The sequence below is a fragment of the Chroicocephalus ridibundus genome, chromosome 12, assembly GCF_963924245.1.
Source record: "Chroicocephalus ridibundus chromosome 12, bChrRid1.1, whole genome shotgun sequence".
NCBI classification, from domain to species: domain Eukaryota; kingdom Metazoa; phylum Chordata; class Aves; order Charadriiformes; family Laridae; genus Chroicocephalus; species Chroicocephalus ridibundus.
In genome coordinates this window covers 16,626,141-16,641,120 of record NC_086295.1, presented here as the reverse complement: position 1 = coordinate 16,641,120, position 14,980 = coordinate 16,626,141, and the positions used below count along the sequence as shown (strand labels likewise).

Here is a 14,980-nt window from a genome sequence, read left to right as displayed (position 1 = left end):
AGCAGCCGAAATGCCCCTTCCAGATACGGGGTTGGGTTTGGTGTACAAGAAGGACTGTTTCCAGCTGCCACAGAAAGCGTTACCCTGAAGGGTAATACACTTAAGGCCAAACAAATCCACAAACCAAGCCCCTCCAAGCCCATAACCATCTTCACAAACACCGCTTCAGGAGCACAGCTTAAAACGGGTTGAAAGCTGCCTCCTACCTCAACCCCCCCACCTTCAGCTGTCTGACTCCTTGTCTGACTCCTTGGGGGAGTGGGGTGTCTCTGAGGGTGCCAGGGATAATTTAGACGTTTCCCGAGAGCGGTTCCCGAAGATTTCCGAAGGGCGAACTTTGGCCTGCTTAGGAGCATGGTTGAGAGTGTCCTTTGGGGGACAGTCCTGAAGGGCAAAGGTGCCCAGGAAGGCTGGTCTCACTTCAAGGAGGAACTCCTAAAAGCTCAGGAGAAGGCCAAGACCCCAAGTCCCAGAAAACGAGCAGACAGGGAAGAAGACCAGTAAATTATCCACGAGCAAGCAATGTGCCCTTGTCGCCAAGGCGGCCAACGCAATTCTGGGCTGCATAGGGAAGAGTGTGGCCAGCAGGTCCAGGGAGGTCATTCTCCCCCTCTACTCTGCACTGGTGAGGCCACAACTGGAATACTGTGTCCAGTTCTGGGCTCCCCAGTTCAAGAGAGACAGGGAACGGCTGGAGAGAGTCCAGCGTAGGGCAACAAAGACGATGGAGGCATTGGAGCATCTCCCTTATGAGGAAAGGCTGAGAGAGCTGGGACTCTTTAGCCTGGAGAAGAGAAGGCCGAGGGGAGACCTTATTAATGTTGCCAAGTATCTAAAGGGTGGGTTTAAAGAGGATGGAGACAGACTCTTTTCAGTGGTTCCCAGTAACAGGTGATGGGCACAAGGACCCTTGGGGCCTCCCTGTAGGGCTGCCTACACTTTCTGCATTCCTTGTGCAGTGGAAAGGGTCCCTGTCTTGACCTCTCCTGTCAGGGGACACTACACCCAGGAATCAGCAGCTCTCTGCCGTTTGGCAGGACTCGGAGCGAACCCACCTTCTGCAGCCTTAAACCCCTCCCCTGAGCAGCCCGTGGGGGCGAGCAGCCCGTGCAGAGCAGGGTCGGGAGAACTGGACCTGGCGAAGCAAAGCTCCTGCTGCGCTGGTGGATGAGCCTGGGACCCCCGGCTCTGCAGCGCAGTCGGGGCTCTGCCCCTTATCTCAGCCCTTTGCCGGCCAGGGCTGCTGCGGGGGCACCAAAACTCTTCATTCCTGCACCTGTGAGCAAAAAATAAACAAGTCCTTTCCCCAGCCAACGGTGAGAGTGCTCATCCCTCCTCCTCCCCCCTCACCTCCTCCTTTCCGCCAGTGGGCAGCAACCCCACTCCCGACACCAACCTGGGGGGGATTCTGCATCTCCGGGGCCTCAGCCCAGAGAGAATTTTCATCCCGAGCCAGCCTGTCCCGTGGAGAAGGGGCAATAAAGAGCAGGACACAGACAACCTCCCATCGGCACGTTTGCTGGCAGAAGAAACAGTTTGCTGTCCCCCGCCCGCCTCAGCCCTGACACAAGCCATCCAGCGGGGCTGGCACCAAGGAGCGCGTCCCACAGCCTCCACCCCACCGCTGAGGGCGATGCCTTCCCCTCCCAGCCCACGGGGGGCTCGGCAGCAGCTTGGGAAGCCTGACCCACCGGGCACTCGGCCCCCGCCTTGCCCTGGCACCTTTCCTCCGAGCCAAGGCACCGGGGCTTTCCCTTCATCGCTCCCTGCAGTTCCTCGCAACTCCTTTGCGCTCCCCACAACTCACTGCCGGGCACAAAAAGATGCCCCCAGTCATCCCCGCAAACGTTTCATTGCTGACTTCCCACTTGCCCCCCACCTTGCCCCTTCTGCTCCATTGCTCTTTAAGCAGACCTTTCCCCAAACCCGCCCAACACCACCCTCCTTACCCAGCTCATCTGGGATTGTTACAGCTCTGCTGAAGTTAATGCCCTCCCAACACCATCATCTTGGGGCACTCGCTACAAACTCACCAACACCAGGGGGGAGCTCAACTCAAGCCACAAGGAGGAAAGCTCTCGCAGGAAGGGTCTCAGCATGCGGGGGGGAGGGAGAAGGACGGCTTTGGGCAGCAGGATCCGAGTGGAGACCGGGTGCAGGCTGCTCCCTGCAGCGCCTGACCCTGGGACAGCCCGGACACCTGCGAGTCCCTGGCTGAAGCCCCTGTGTCCAGGGGAGCCTTGACAGCCGGGGGGGCACGGACAGCTCGGCTCCGCCAGCCGACACCCACCGGACACACACACACAGCCCCGACCCAGCCACACGGAGAGAGGGGACCCCGCATCGCCCCCCGACTCCGCACCCCAGGCAGCGGCCCCTCCGCAGCCCGGCCCCCGCAGCCCGACCCCCGCCCGGGCAGCCTCCCCCAGGGACAGGAGCAGCACGGCGGGGCGCCGCCGCCCGCAACCCCCATGGCCGGCAGCGCTCCCCGACCGCCTCCGCGGGGAGGGCACCACGCCCCGGCCGCCGCTAATGAGCCGCTAATGAGGCGCGGGTAATGAGGGGGCGGGCGGGGCCGCGGCTCCCGAGCGGCCGGGGGCAGCCCCGTGCCCGCAGCCCCGGCCCCCCGCGGCTCCCCGCATCCCGCACCCCCGGCCCGCACGGCATCGCCCCCCCTCGCCACTCTGCCGGCACCCACGGCTCCCCGCACCCCGACACCCTGCGCCCACCGCACCCCTGCACCAGCTCCCTCTCCCCAAAGCCCCCCGCAGCCTGCGCTGCCCCCTCCACGGCTCGCCCCGAGTGGGGACCAGGGCCCGGGGCCGCTGCCGGCAGCAGGAATGCCGGAGGGCAAGGAGGGCTTTGCTCCGGGCTTCGGCTCTGGGCACGGCCCCGGGTAAAGCACGGCAGGACCAGAAGCAAAGACCCGAGCGTGGGGAGGTTCACACCATTAAACATCAGCCCCTGCAGCTCCAAAACCTTCTCCCCTCATCCTTGTACCAGCCATTCCCAAGGTTGTCATGGCCCTCGGCTGATCAGTTTGCATTTTGCAGCTCTACGGCCCCATCCTGGCTTGTGCCCCGTCCCTCCCTTTCCTTTCCCTCCAGCAGCAAGGGCAGCAGCAGGTTTCCTGCCTGCTTTGATGGCATCATGGCAGGGGTCGGTCATGGCAGAGTCCGTGCTTGGCTGGGGACCCCTTTGCTGTTGGGGACCCCACTCCCCAGCAGCCCATGAACCCCGCTGGTGCCCAGGGACGTCCCTTTCATCAGCCACATCCCATCTGTGCACAGGGACCCCCGGGGTGGCCGTGCCAGCACCACCAGCCTCCTCCAGCCCCGCCATCCCCGAGACACTGGAACCACAACTCTGCAAAGGCCGCGGCTCCCAAGAAATGCACACAGAGCTTGGGTGTGAAAAACAGGAACACAACTCTTTATTAACAACAACACAACTACCTACAACTCTTAACAACCAGTAACAACTCTTACAACTCTTAACAACTCTGAACAACTAACAAAAATATTAACAAACAACAAAACTATTAACAAACACCAAAACTATTAACAAACTGTAGACAAGTATTTACAACACAAATCCACGCACGAAAACTAACCTTATCTCTACCAAAAGGGCGCTGCAGTCCAGATCTTAAACGCTGCGCACCACCAGCAGGGAAACACGCTGTTAAATAGGGTGACCCTTTTGGGGCCATTTCCCCCATTCCCTCTCTTTTTAGAGCGGGGGCGACCGCGTCTTCTTGAATCCTCAAAGCCCAGCCGCTGCCCGGATGCGGAGAAAAAGCTGGGGGGTTTTAAGAAAAATGGTAAAAACTGGCCTCGGGGTTGGTTTGGTGTCAGTTCCCAGGTGTTATGGGAGGAGGTCAGCGGAATGCGGGGGCTTTTGTGGCTTCGCCACCCTTTAGAAGAGCTCCCGGGGCCCTTTTAAACATCAGCTTTGGGGCGATGGAATCTCATGTGGGCGTTTCTCCCCTGGATCTTCTCAAACACCCTGAAAGTTAGAAAAGAAAGGCATTTTTAAGTCTTTGGCCGTTTTTGTAAATTTGTGAGACCAAGCTCCGTTATTCCTCCTTTTGGGAACTCTTACGCTTTGCTGCGTGGTACGACAGAGTTTCCGACGTCGGTGGTTCAACAGGACAGATCGTGGGCGATTAAAATATTAGAATTAATTGGGCCATCGGTTAAAATGAGGCTGAATTGAAACGCGAGGCATTTTGCTCGGCGCGAGCGAGTGGAGCGGGGAAGCCTCAGGCCGCAAATCCTCACGGAAATTGAGGCTTTTTTGGTCAAAAGGAGAAGCGCCGGGATTCTTGCGCAAGGGAGGGCCACCGCTCTGAACCTCAGGGCTCGGTGGAGGGTCTCCCTGACTCCGAAAACACACATTTTTGGGGGGTTGAAAGTCAATGAAAACCGCCAAGCGGCCCCGGGGCAAGGGGAATCCTCCAGCTGCCCTCCCCCGCTGCCCCCACGGCTGCTTTTTGAGCCCCAAAACAGCCGCTTTTGAGAAGGAAAAGGAAGAGCTGACCTTCCACACTCGCCGCAGGGGAAAAATCCCCGATCTCCGGCGCCGCCGTCCCAGCGCCAGGAAGCACCGGCATTGATGGAGGAGCTGCCGCCGTTGCAGGGGTTCTCTTCCTGTCTCCCCAACTTTGGATTTGCCTTGGGGATGATGCGCCGCCTCTTCTTTGCACTGCAAAGGGCCTGTAAATCAGGTAAAAAATAGCTTGAAACAGCTGCGGGCGGCAAAGGAATTGGAGTTTTTGTGCCGGAGGTACCGCGTTTTATCAGCCCAACCCCGCCCGGGTGGACTCTGAACACTAAACTGTCGAAAAAAACCACTTTAATTCCTCTGGGAGGACCAGACCTTGAAAGAAAAACCCTATCAGTTCTCTATTTGAAGCAGAACAGCGCTTTCTGACGCAAAAATCGATCCCAACGGGTTGAAAACATGGAATTCCAAAGCACCGAAGCAACACCGTCACCCCGTTTCTACCACCACAAAGCTACAAATATTTCTGTGAACCAAATCTGCTGGTTTTTAAGGAATGTTTTCGCAGATGGCTTCATGGAGGAGCGGAAGCTGGCACAAAAATCACTCCCCCAGCAGCTTTTCTACCTCTTCCTCCTCGTCCGGGCGTCTCGGGCGCTTCTTCTGCTTCAGGCGAGGCCGAGTGCAGCCAAAACGGGTTTTCTTCTTCCAGGTGTAATAATATTCAACACACTGAGACACGCTTTTAGTCTGGATCTACCGGGAGGAAAACCAGGAGCCATTTCATAAGGGAAACGCGGCAGTAAAATACCCAAGGGGCAGATCGACCAGGAGTCTCTCCTGCGCTTCTCGCAACGCAACGTCCGGGGGAGCTCGGACAGAAAAGAAACCTTCACCTGCTGAAAAACGCCATCAAGAAGCGTTTTCAGGGCAGAATTCTCCGTTTCACCACACAAACTGTCGTTATTCTTTTAATATCTCTGCTATTTTCTCCCAGAGAGATTAAATAGTCCCTTGCCATCACACATGAGGGCAAAAACTTGCCTCGTGCCGGTGGTTTTTTAGCATGAAGAAGCGTCCTAAGAACAGCATTCCAACACGCAACTCAAAATACGACTTTCTGGGTTGAAACTGCCCACGCTAACGAGCTGCGCCTCCCTCTAACGGCTTTACCTGCTTCTGTATGAGGCGAAAATTCTTCTTATGGAGGTAAAAAGCCTCTTTAAACAATTGCTCCTCCACCGGTGTCCAAGTATCCGAGCCTAGGAATTAACCAGCGACAGCCAAACTATTACTATAGGCATCCCCCGCCTCCAAAAGCCCCGGAAAGGGATTAGAACTACTCTTTTCCCCACCCCAAAAGAACATTTGGAAGCCTCAATTCAATCAGAGCAAAGGGAACGGCGGGAGCTGTTCTCCTCCTTTACCTGTGTAATGATAATCAGCCAGGGGATGGGACTCGGGTCTCCGAGGCGGCCCAGCACGCAGCATCTCCGCCGCCTCCTGCCAGATTTCATAGGGAAAAAAGAGTTAAATTCCTCCGGAGGAGGAGCCAAAAGGGAAATTCTCCCTCCTCCTGGCCACGCCCCAGCAGACGCCCAGCCCAGGGGTGTGAAATCCCTTCTTCCAAGAAGAGGGAGCAAAGCAGACCCGCTCGGGGCTCATCGAGGACACACCTCGGGTTTTAGCCAATATCCCTTCATTCGGGAGTAATTCTATTCTCCAAATCCTCCCAGAATCAAAACCAACTCTTAGCGATGCACCAGGAGAGGGCTCGGGAAGCCCACGAGACGTTAATGCCGCGACAGGCAGCACCCAAGAACGTCCTGCGACTTCGGCAAAGAGACTCCCGCCCGCGCAATAGAAAACTCGGAGCGACTCCCAGCTCAAAGCAGGAACAAAGTCCGTTCTTCATTAGAAATTGTCGCTTCTTACCAGCACGTCGCCTTGAGCCTCGTGCAGGCAATGCAGAGCCAGCTCCGCGTTGACCCGGCCCCCCGGCCCGCCCTTGGCAGACGCCAAATGGAGCAGGTTTCTAACTACAAATGCAACAAAAACCCACAAAAAGTCACGTTTTCCTCCAGAAAAGGGGCCAGAGGAGAGGGAGGGAAAACAGGACGAGCGCAGCAGAGACCGCAGACGAGGAAAAGCCAGAGAAAGAAGTCCGGTACCCCAAAGAGCTCTATTTAAAAGCTCGGAGAGAAACCTCCCCTCTCCCGAGGGCGCCGCACATGAGCTGGGAGGGCTCCAAACGCCCCTTTTTCATGCAAGACGCTGCCGAGAGCGTCGCCCGTTAGTCTTTAGTCCCTCTCCCACCAAAACCCAGCCATCTCCTTCCCTCCAACGGGAACGCGGGCAAGAAAAGGAGGGAGACAAGCCCAAAAAGGTGGCATTTTCAACCCCTCCTATCCCTGGCTGGGGTCAAAGTGGAAGAAAAGCGGTAGGAAACAAAACCAAACCTTTCTCCTGCGTCTCCGGGTTGGTTTCCACGTCGCCCCAGGGCTTCCACACCAGCGACGCTCCCTCTTCCTCCTCTTCCAAACGGGCTGGGTCCTGGAGGTCTGGAAGCTCCGATTGGAATTGGCTTCCAATGTTGATGCGCCTGAAAGCGTGAGGAAGAGGAGGTGAGGAAGGCGAGCAGGGAACAGCTCCGGCAGGAGAAACGCGCGCATACGGGAGGAGCTGTAAGAAAGACGGCCCCTATTTCCCAGGAAAGCGCTAATCGCTCTCCTCTAACAACTTCTCCAGCACCACCACGGTACCGTTCTGCCTCCTGAGTCCTCTTGGGCCCCATCGGGCAAGAAAACTGGGGGTTTCTTCCTCCTCAAAACCTCTCCCAAGTGCTCAGGTTCCCTCTGAGAAGAGCAGCAGGCTGCAAGAGCCACCACCGCCGAGCACCAAGTGCTTCGGAATGTTGTGTAGAACGCGGGAGGCCGGCAACGCTCCGTGACAGCGCTTGGCCGGGCATTTCCGCACATTTCTGGCCAACTTTGCCTCTAAAAACCCACCCTTGAGGACTGGCCGAGCCACCGGCAGAAGCCCAATGGCAACTGCCAGGGCCTGCACACACCGGGCCTTGCACCAACCACACGCCCACTCCTCAACGGCACTTCCCTCATCCCCCCTTTTCCCACACTCTGCTCTTCTTCCCACGGCTGGGCGCCCATTTTACTGTTTCATCAGCCAAAACACCCAAACCCCCTTGCAATTCTGCCCGGAAGGTAGCAAAAAAAAAAAAAACGCCCGAGAGAAAAATTGTTCCAACAAGACCAGCCTTTAGCCTTCCTCGCCATCCTCAAGTCTTTTGAATTGCGCGTTTTTAATGCTTACCTTCAGTTTTTACCCCAAACTCGCGCAATCAAATCAGGTCGCGGCTTTAGGAGGAACTTAAATCGCAACTCCAAAGTGATTAACAGGTTACCCGTTTCCCACAAATTCCACCAACAGGCCCCTGGAACCTTTACCAACTCCGTTACCATTAGCGTTCATTACCACCAAGCCCATTCCTGCCGTCTTAGTCGAATAGAATTGGGGGGATTAGCTGAGCTGCTGAACTGCTGACCAGTGGCTCACAGAAGCCATTCCAGCAAGGGAGTTTTCTCTAAATACACTAAAAAAAAAAATCACTAAAATCGCCACCCACCTCCTTCCCTGCTGACAAATTCCTTGTCATGGACGGTACCGAGAAGGCAATCAGCCGGCAGAGCCACCGCGACGTCCCCCTGAAGGCATCTCGGCTTTGGAGGGACGCTTTCCATCTCCTGCAGCCTCCGGCGACGGTTTCTGGGCACCAGCGAGGGACTGGGGTGCATTTTCTGGCCTCCAAGTCCTTCGCATCCCAACTCCAATCCAAATTGTTTCTCTCTGAAAGAAAATAACGAGAACTGCTGTTAAATAACAAGCGCTCAAGGATTCCCTTTCCCTTGCCCTGCTGCTCCTTCCTTGCTGTGCGCCATCGCTCCCCGCAAAAACACCCGATGGCGACCTTTTTCGGTATAAAACCACCCGACCGCGGTTATTGGGTGGGGCGGCGGGAAAGCCGAAAAGTGGAAAAACAAATATGAAGATAAAGGGGTGGAAAATTAAGGGGAGGAAGTTGAACTGCTTTTTTAAAGAATAGAATTTCATCACCCTCAGTGTTCGATCTGCCGTTTCGGTCCAGGCGGTGTGGCGGGGAAAGGACTACGGGGCTCGGAGCTGAGCCTGCGCAGGGTGCCTGGGTGGGCACGGGCAGGAAGGCGACGTGCAGCCACGCAGAGTGCCGAGGGAAGCCCTTCTCTTCTGCCCTCGTCCCACGGCTGAAGCAGAGCCCTGGCCTGCGCCCGCGGGAAGGCTCAGCACGCAGGGCTGCGAGCGCTTGTCCAGGCAACAGCGAGCCACAACCTGGTGTCTCCTTCTCAGGAAAGGCTTCGGCAACACCCGACCAAGTCGAAGGATGCCCCCAAACCGCTGGGAGCCATCAACACTTCTTGCCTGGGCGAGCGGCTGCTGCAGCCTCGAAGACCAGCTTGCCCACCCCCACCCAAGAGCTCCCTGAAATCAGGGCGACGCAGAAGAGCGAAAGCAGATCTGGAGGAAGGTGTCACAAAACCACGTGCACCACGAGAGGGAAAGCCGTGCTGTCCCGCTAAGGACGCCCTCCCCTCCATGGGCGCGCAGTGGTCCCGACAGCCCGTCCCTCCAGCAGGTCCCAAGCCCCTGCCCAGACAGGAGCCCGGCGCAGATCACTGCGTGTAAAGCCTGTCGGAGGCGAGCCCCAGCCGCCCGCGTCAGAAAGGAGGGGGTTCGCGGGAAGGCTTGTGGCCCATGACCTGAGGAGGTGTGCGGCAAGCGAGGTGTAGAGCCCCTGGGCAGCAGACACAGACCTCACCCGCTTGCGTTGCAAGAAAGAGTTTACTCCCACGTCTTTGCTTGTGCCTTCCTTCCTTCCAGCCAGGCCATACTGCGTCTGTCTGGGCATCTTCCCTGCAATGTTCTCCCTCTTCTTCCTCCCTCCCACAGCCCCATCCTGGCTTGTGCCCCGTCCCTCCCTTTCCTTTCCCTCCAGCAGCAAGGGCAGCAGCAGGTTTCCTGCCTGCTTTGATGGCATCATGGCAGGGGTCGGTCATGGCAGAGTCCGTGCTTGGCTGGGGACCCCTTTGCTGTTGGGGACACCACTCTCCAGCAGCCCATGAACCCCGCTGGTGCCCAAGGACGTCCCTTCCATCAGCCACATCCCATCTGTGCACAGGGACCCCCTGCCCCCAGGGCGGCCGTGCCACCACCCCCAGCTGCCTCCAGCCCCGCCATCCCCGAGACACTGGAACCACAACTCTGCAAATGCCACGGGTGCCCAAACAAAGGCAAAGAGAACTTGGGTGTGAAAAACATGAACACAACTCTTTATTAACAACAACACAACTACCTACAACTACTGACAAAAACACAAGTAACTACAAAACACAACGGTAGAAATACAACAACTAGAGAAATACAACTAGAGAAATACAACAACATAAAAACTATAGAAATATAACAACTATAGAAATACAACTATATACATCTCTTCTTCTTCACAGCTCCAGTACGTTGCCCAAAACTCCCACTGGTCTGCTGCCCCTGGAAGAAAAGCCAGCGGCACGGCCGTTTGGCTAACGAGCAGCGCCTCACCCAGCAGAGCTGGGGCTTCCCGAGCCGGCTCAGCGGCAGCAGCTGCTTCGGGTCGGGCTTCACCCGATGGGCATTCAATGGCCACAGCCCTGGGACACGCTGGGGACAGGGGGACTCTGCCGCCGGCGCTGAGCCCCGCCTGGGCTCGGGCTTACACTTGCCTGTCCCGGCCCTAAGGAACCGCTCCCGGCCCAAAGTGGACGGGGGCTCAGGGCAGCGCGGTGGGGGCCGTTGTGCCGCCAGCACGAGGGCAGCGGGTGCCGTGTCCCTGCAGCGGGGACCACCCAGCCCAGCCCCAGCCCCAGCCCCATCCCGGTGGCAGGAGACCCTCCCTCCCTGCGGGCAGCGCATGGCGAGCACGTGCCTGTCCTCCTGATGGCGGGTCCACATCCATCGCCTCCTCCTCCTCCACATCCACCTCCATCTCTTCCACTTCCTCCTTCTCATCAACCTCCATTTCTTCCTCTCTCTTCACACTCCTGGCAGCATCCTCCGAAGCCTCCAGCGCAAGTTCTAACATCCTAAGACAAGAGGCAAGCAGAAAAGTGCATTGGTCCTGCCCTGCCCAGCTGAGGGGACCCACGGGACAGGGCTCTCCACGCCCCTGCCCCTCTCGCCGGCCAGGGAGAGCCGTGGGCACATCCCCAGCAGGAACTGGCTGGACCTGGGCAGCTCCTTGGCCACCAGCACCCACCAGAGCTGACGCCCCAGTGCCTGCAGCTGGAGGCTCCTTTGCTTCTGCATCTTCATTATTTTGGTGTTTCGCATGGTCTTCTGGATCTGATGGTGCAGAGAGGGCAGGGGTGAGCAGCCCTGCTCCCTGCAATGTGGGGCCACGAGCACAAACCCCGGGGCCTCCACACACCGATCCCGGCCCACGCGTGTTGTGCCTGGGCGCCCAGAAGCTCCTTACTCGGTGCAGATGGCCTTTGGGCTCGGCGCTGCTCCGCTGGCAGGGCTCAGCTCCCACGGCTCCAGCCTGGAAAGGGGCAGCGCAGGCACCGGCTCAGGCTCCGGCCAGCACCCGCCTGCTCCCGGCGAGCATCCCTGCGGCACCAGCCCGGGGCAGCCTGGGCTGTGTGTGGGGACGTGTCCCCCCGGCGCAGGGATGCTGCATCCCAGCAGGGCATGAGCAGCCCAGAAGGGCTTCTGCCAGCCCCTGGCCTTGCAGGGGTGGGGGGAGAGGGCGAGACAAGGTCTCGGCCCCCCAGCCACTGCGGGCTGCCCACCTCCAGGGAACAGGGATGTACCTCTGCCAGCACACATGGATTCTTCTTCATTGCCTTCATTATCACAACGCTAGGGGAAAGAAATTGGGATCAGGCGGGATGGGAAGGGAAGGGCTGGGTGGAGGGTAGGAGCTGTGAGGAGCAGGAGAGCAGGGCTGTGTGGGGAGCAGGAGAGAAGGGCTGTCGGGCACAGGGCAGAGGGGATGCGTTGTGCCCGTCGCCAGGGACTGGCAGTTACAGATGGAACACGGGCCATGGCAACGGGAGCGCAGTGGGGACGGGGACGAGCCCCCTTAAAGAGGGGGGCAGCTGAATACATACCTACCCCCAAAAGTTAAGAATCCCAACACATTACACTTCAGTCCTGTCTTCAGCGGCTCTTCCTGACCATCCCCTCATGCCTGACCATCCCCTCATGCCAAGCTGCTCCTCAGTTTAGTCTCAGAAGCGTGCCGGAGAAGACGTGCCCAACAGCATCCAGCCTACGCTGCTGCGGGCTACGCTGGCCGAAGAGCAGGAGCTTAAAGAGGAGGCTGAGACCGTGGTCGGGGAAGTGCTGGATGGGGGAAGGCGCTGGATCAGCCCCTCCATGTCTTCAGGAGGGCTCCCCATGGGGTCGGCGGGAGGTTGTTTGCCAGTGCCAGAGAGGCAGAGCCTTTGGACACTTCTCCTGCGGAGCGAGGGGAGGAATTTGGACTGGAGGCTCGAGAGATTGTGGCGAGCGTGTTGGGGGGCTTTGGGCAGCGTTTGGTCCTGAGGAGGTGTGCGGCTCCTGGGGCACAGAGCCCCCGCGCAGCTCCACCAGGCGGACAATAAAACCTTTGCTCCCAGGGGGTGCCTTGTGCCTTCCTTCCTTCAGGCCAGGCCATACTGTGTCTGTCTGGGCATCTTCCCTGCAATGATTTCCCTCCTCTTCCTCCCTCCCACAGCCTGGGTCAGGCGAAGACCCAGCTTTTGTCTCCTTTGGGAAGCTTTGCGGCCAGGCTATCGGAGGGGCTGCTCCAGCTCTGTTGAGCCGGGGTTCTGGCGGTCCTTGTGTCGAGATCCTTTCTCCAGGGCTCGCTCTCCTCAGAGCAAGCAGCCCTGCACAAAACCCTTGTTCCCGCCGCTCCGGGGACGGACGCTGGCGTCTCCCCCTGGGGACCGCTCTGCCACCTGTCCTTTGGGTCTCCTCGCTGCGCAGCGGGGAGGCAGGTCTATTGTGGAGGCCCAGAACGGTGCAGCGGAGCAGGTTCGAGCAGCCGGTGCCAGGGCTCACCCAAAGGGAGCTGCAAGCAGGGAATGGGAAAAACCAGGGCCGGAGGAGATGGCCCTAAATCAGGGTTCTTCACCCGCTGGGCAAAAACCAATCAACACACTGAGTCGAGATATTTGGCTTTATTTCAGTTCTGCAGAATCGGGGGCCGGGCGTTTCACAACAGCCAGCACACCACGCGTTTCCGACAGTCCCAGGTTCACAGTGATGAGATACAGCCCATGAGTGAGCTACAGTTCCCTTACCAGCCCTCATCACACACATGCATTCAAGTCCAAGTTTGGAACGGTTTGGGAGATCCCCCTAATTAGGCCAATTAAGGATTAATTTCAGGAGTTCAGCTCAAGCTCCATCAAAGTTCTACTACAATTCTATACAAAGCGCTCCTGTAACTTTTTAACCATATTCTTTTGACGTCCCTACTCTAACATTTTTCTAACCCATGAATGTACCAACCACTCTCTTTTTCCTTCAGAAACAGTACAAAATTGCTTTTATTACAAAAAAGGTAAAAACCCCACTCCCCCTTTCCTTCAGAAACAGTACAAAATGGCTTTTAGTACAAAAACAGAAAAACCCCTCTCCCTTTTCCCTTCAGAAACAGTACAAAATGATTTTTAGTACAGAAACATAAACCCCCACTATCACTAGCACATGCTGCAAAATCTAAACAGAACAAATGCACCCCCCCTGCCCGCAGGAAAACAAACACAGTCCAGGGAAGGGCCCAAGACGGGAACCCCGCGATGCTGCAGCTGCTCCGCGGCAGGACAAGGTTCAGCGCAGCTCCCGAGTCTCTGCCACCGGAGCAGCAGCTTTGGCCTTCAAGGTCTTCAAGTTCCTGGCCGGTCTTTGCACAGCACTCAATCCAGTCCCGCTTCTATTTTCCGTCTTGCGCCAGCTGCGTCTGCGGAAGGGACACCTGAAAGAGGCCAAAGGCCGAGCTCAGACAAGCCCACGCTGGTAGGACCAGCCCTAGCTCCACGGTACCGGCTCTCGGGGAAGACGCACCCTCTAACGCCAGCCCCGACAAACACTTGCTCTTCGGGGAATGGAAGTCACAGGCTCCCAGAGTCACCCTGGCCTCACCTCACACTATCAACACGTTGACTTTCTCTCTGGCTCACCATTCACACGTACAACCCCGAGACATCCCATGGATATGAGAGAGAGAGGTTCCTACAGGATTAAGTCACCCAACTCCCCTTTCCAAGGGAGAGACCGGGGCTACTGCCACCTTACTGCCACAGGCTTTTTCCTCAGCAGGAGAGTTACTGGTGACACAAGGCACTGAGGAACTCTTCTGCTCTCATCTGCCTTGAAAACGTGACAGCTAGCGCGTGAAAAGGGAAAATGGGAAAGCTCAACAAGACGAGCAAGACTCAAGGGGAACGTCCTTAGACTATTCTCTATTTCCCATCCATTCCGTTTTCTCAGTTTCCTCCAATCCCTCTCCCACCCTGCCTGACCCACAGGCACCACAGAGACCAGACCTTGGGGAACGATGCTGTCTGGCCATGGCCAAGGGACGCGTCTGACTGGGTATTCCCACCGCCTGCCGGCCTCCCTTCCTGATGGCCAAACAAAACTCGGGCCACAGCATCGTGCAGAGCTGTGCCCATCAGCACAGCCACAGCGGCTCTGGATGAGAGCTTTCCTGCTCCTCACCCGGTCTATACTGGGGGGCTGCTGCCATCGTTCCTCCATCTGGCCAGAGCCTCCTCCCACCAAGTAAGATCCTGGTCTCACCTGCTGAGACGCCGGCATCTTGTGCTGGTCAGACTCGGAGAGAGAAGATCCGCCTGCATCTGGCAGCGCCCGACCTCTGCAACATCTCCTCAGCCTCCTCCGTTCACGTTCCACCTGCACGTTGGATAGGAGAAAGGGTCACAGAAACCTGCCACCACACAAGGAGCAAAAGGACCTCTGGACATCCTGGCAAGGAGATGGCTGCTCCGAGACTGTGAATTGCACCACAGAACGCTGGGGCCAAAAAGCACTCCAAGCAGCCCACGGAAGAGAGCGAGCAGGAGGAAAGAGTTCCTGACACAAGAGTGTCCAGTGGGTGTGGATGGGGACACTGGGGCAAGAAGGCTGGTACCGCAGTGAACGTGCATTTGCGAAGGCAACGGGGTGCCAGAAGAGAGAGAAAAGACAAAAGCGTGTGGCCACAGGGGACAGTGGGAGAGGGAAGGAAACAAGCCGAGGACTCCACAGTGCTGCCTCTGGAAATGCGGTGCCTTCCAGAGGACCGTGATGCTGCGCAGAGGCAGCGAAAGCCTGGTCTACCTCCTCCAGAGTCCTCCTGAGCTCAGCACTGTATTGCTTCAGCTCCGTCTTC

General features: G+C 57.7%; 1 protein-coding gene across 1 annotated transcript; it reads right to left on the bottom strand.

Moving 5' to 3' along the window:
- Nucleotides 1-5,109: 5,109 nt before the first annotated feature.
- LOC134522579 (zinc finger protein 541-like) lies at nt 5,110-7,300 on the bottom strand. Its single transcript, XM_063350349.1, has 6 exons — nt 7,269-7,300; nt 6,966-7,108; nt 6,442-6,545; nt 5,934-6,009; nt 5,680-5,768; nt 5,110-5,262 (listed from the first exon to the last, which is right to left on the bottom strand). Exons 1-6 carry the CDS (start codon nt 7,298-7,300, stop codon nt 5,110-5,112), a joined length of 597 nt encoding a protein of 198 aa, XP_063206419.1.
- Between the last annotated feature and the right edge of the window lie 7,680 nt (nt 7,301-14,980).

Bases quoted from the DNA above. Each gene is read 5' to 3' on its own strand.
- LOC134522579 (XM_063350349.1), bottom strand. From the start codon at position 7,300: ATGGGGCCCAAGAGGACTCAGGAGGCAGAACG. The intron at 7,109-7,268 runs GTACCGTGGTGG...TCACGCTTTCAG, and splicing joins AGGACTCAGGAGGCAGAACG to GCGCATCAACATTGGAAGCC. The intron at 5,769-5,933 runs GTAAAGGAGGAG...GTTAATTCCTAG, and splicing joins GGCTGATTATCATTACACAG to GCTCGGATACTTGGACACCG.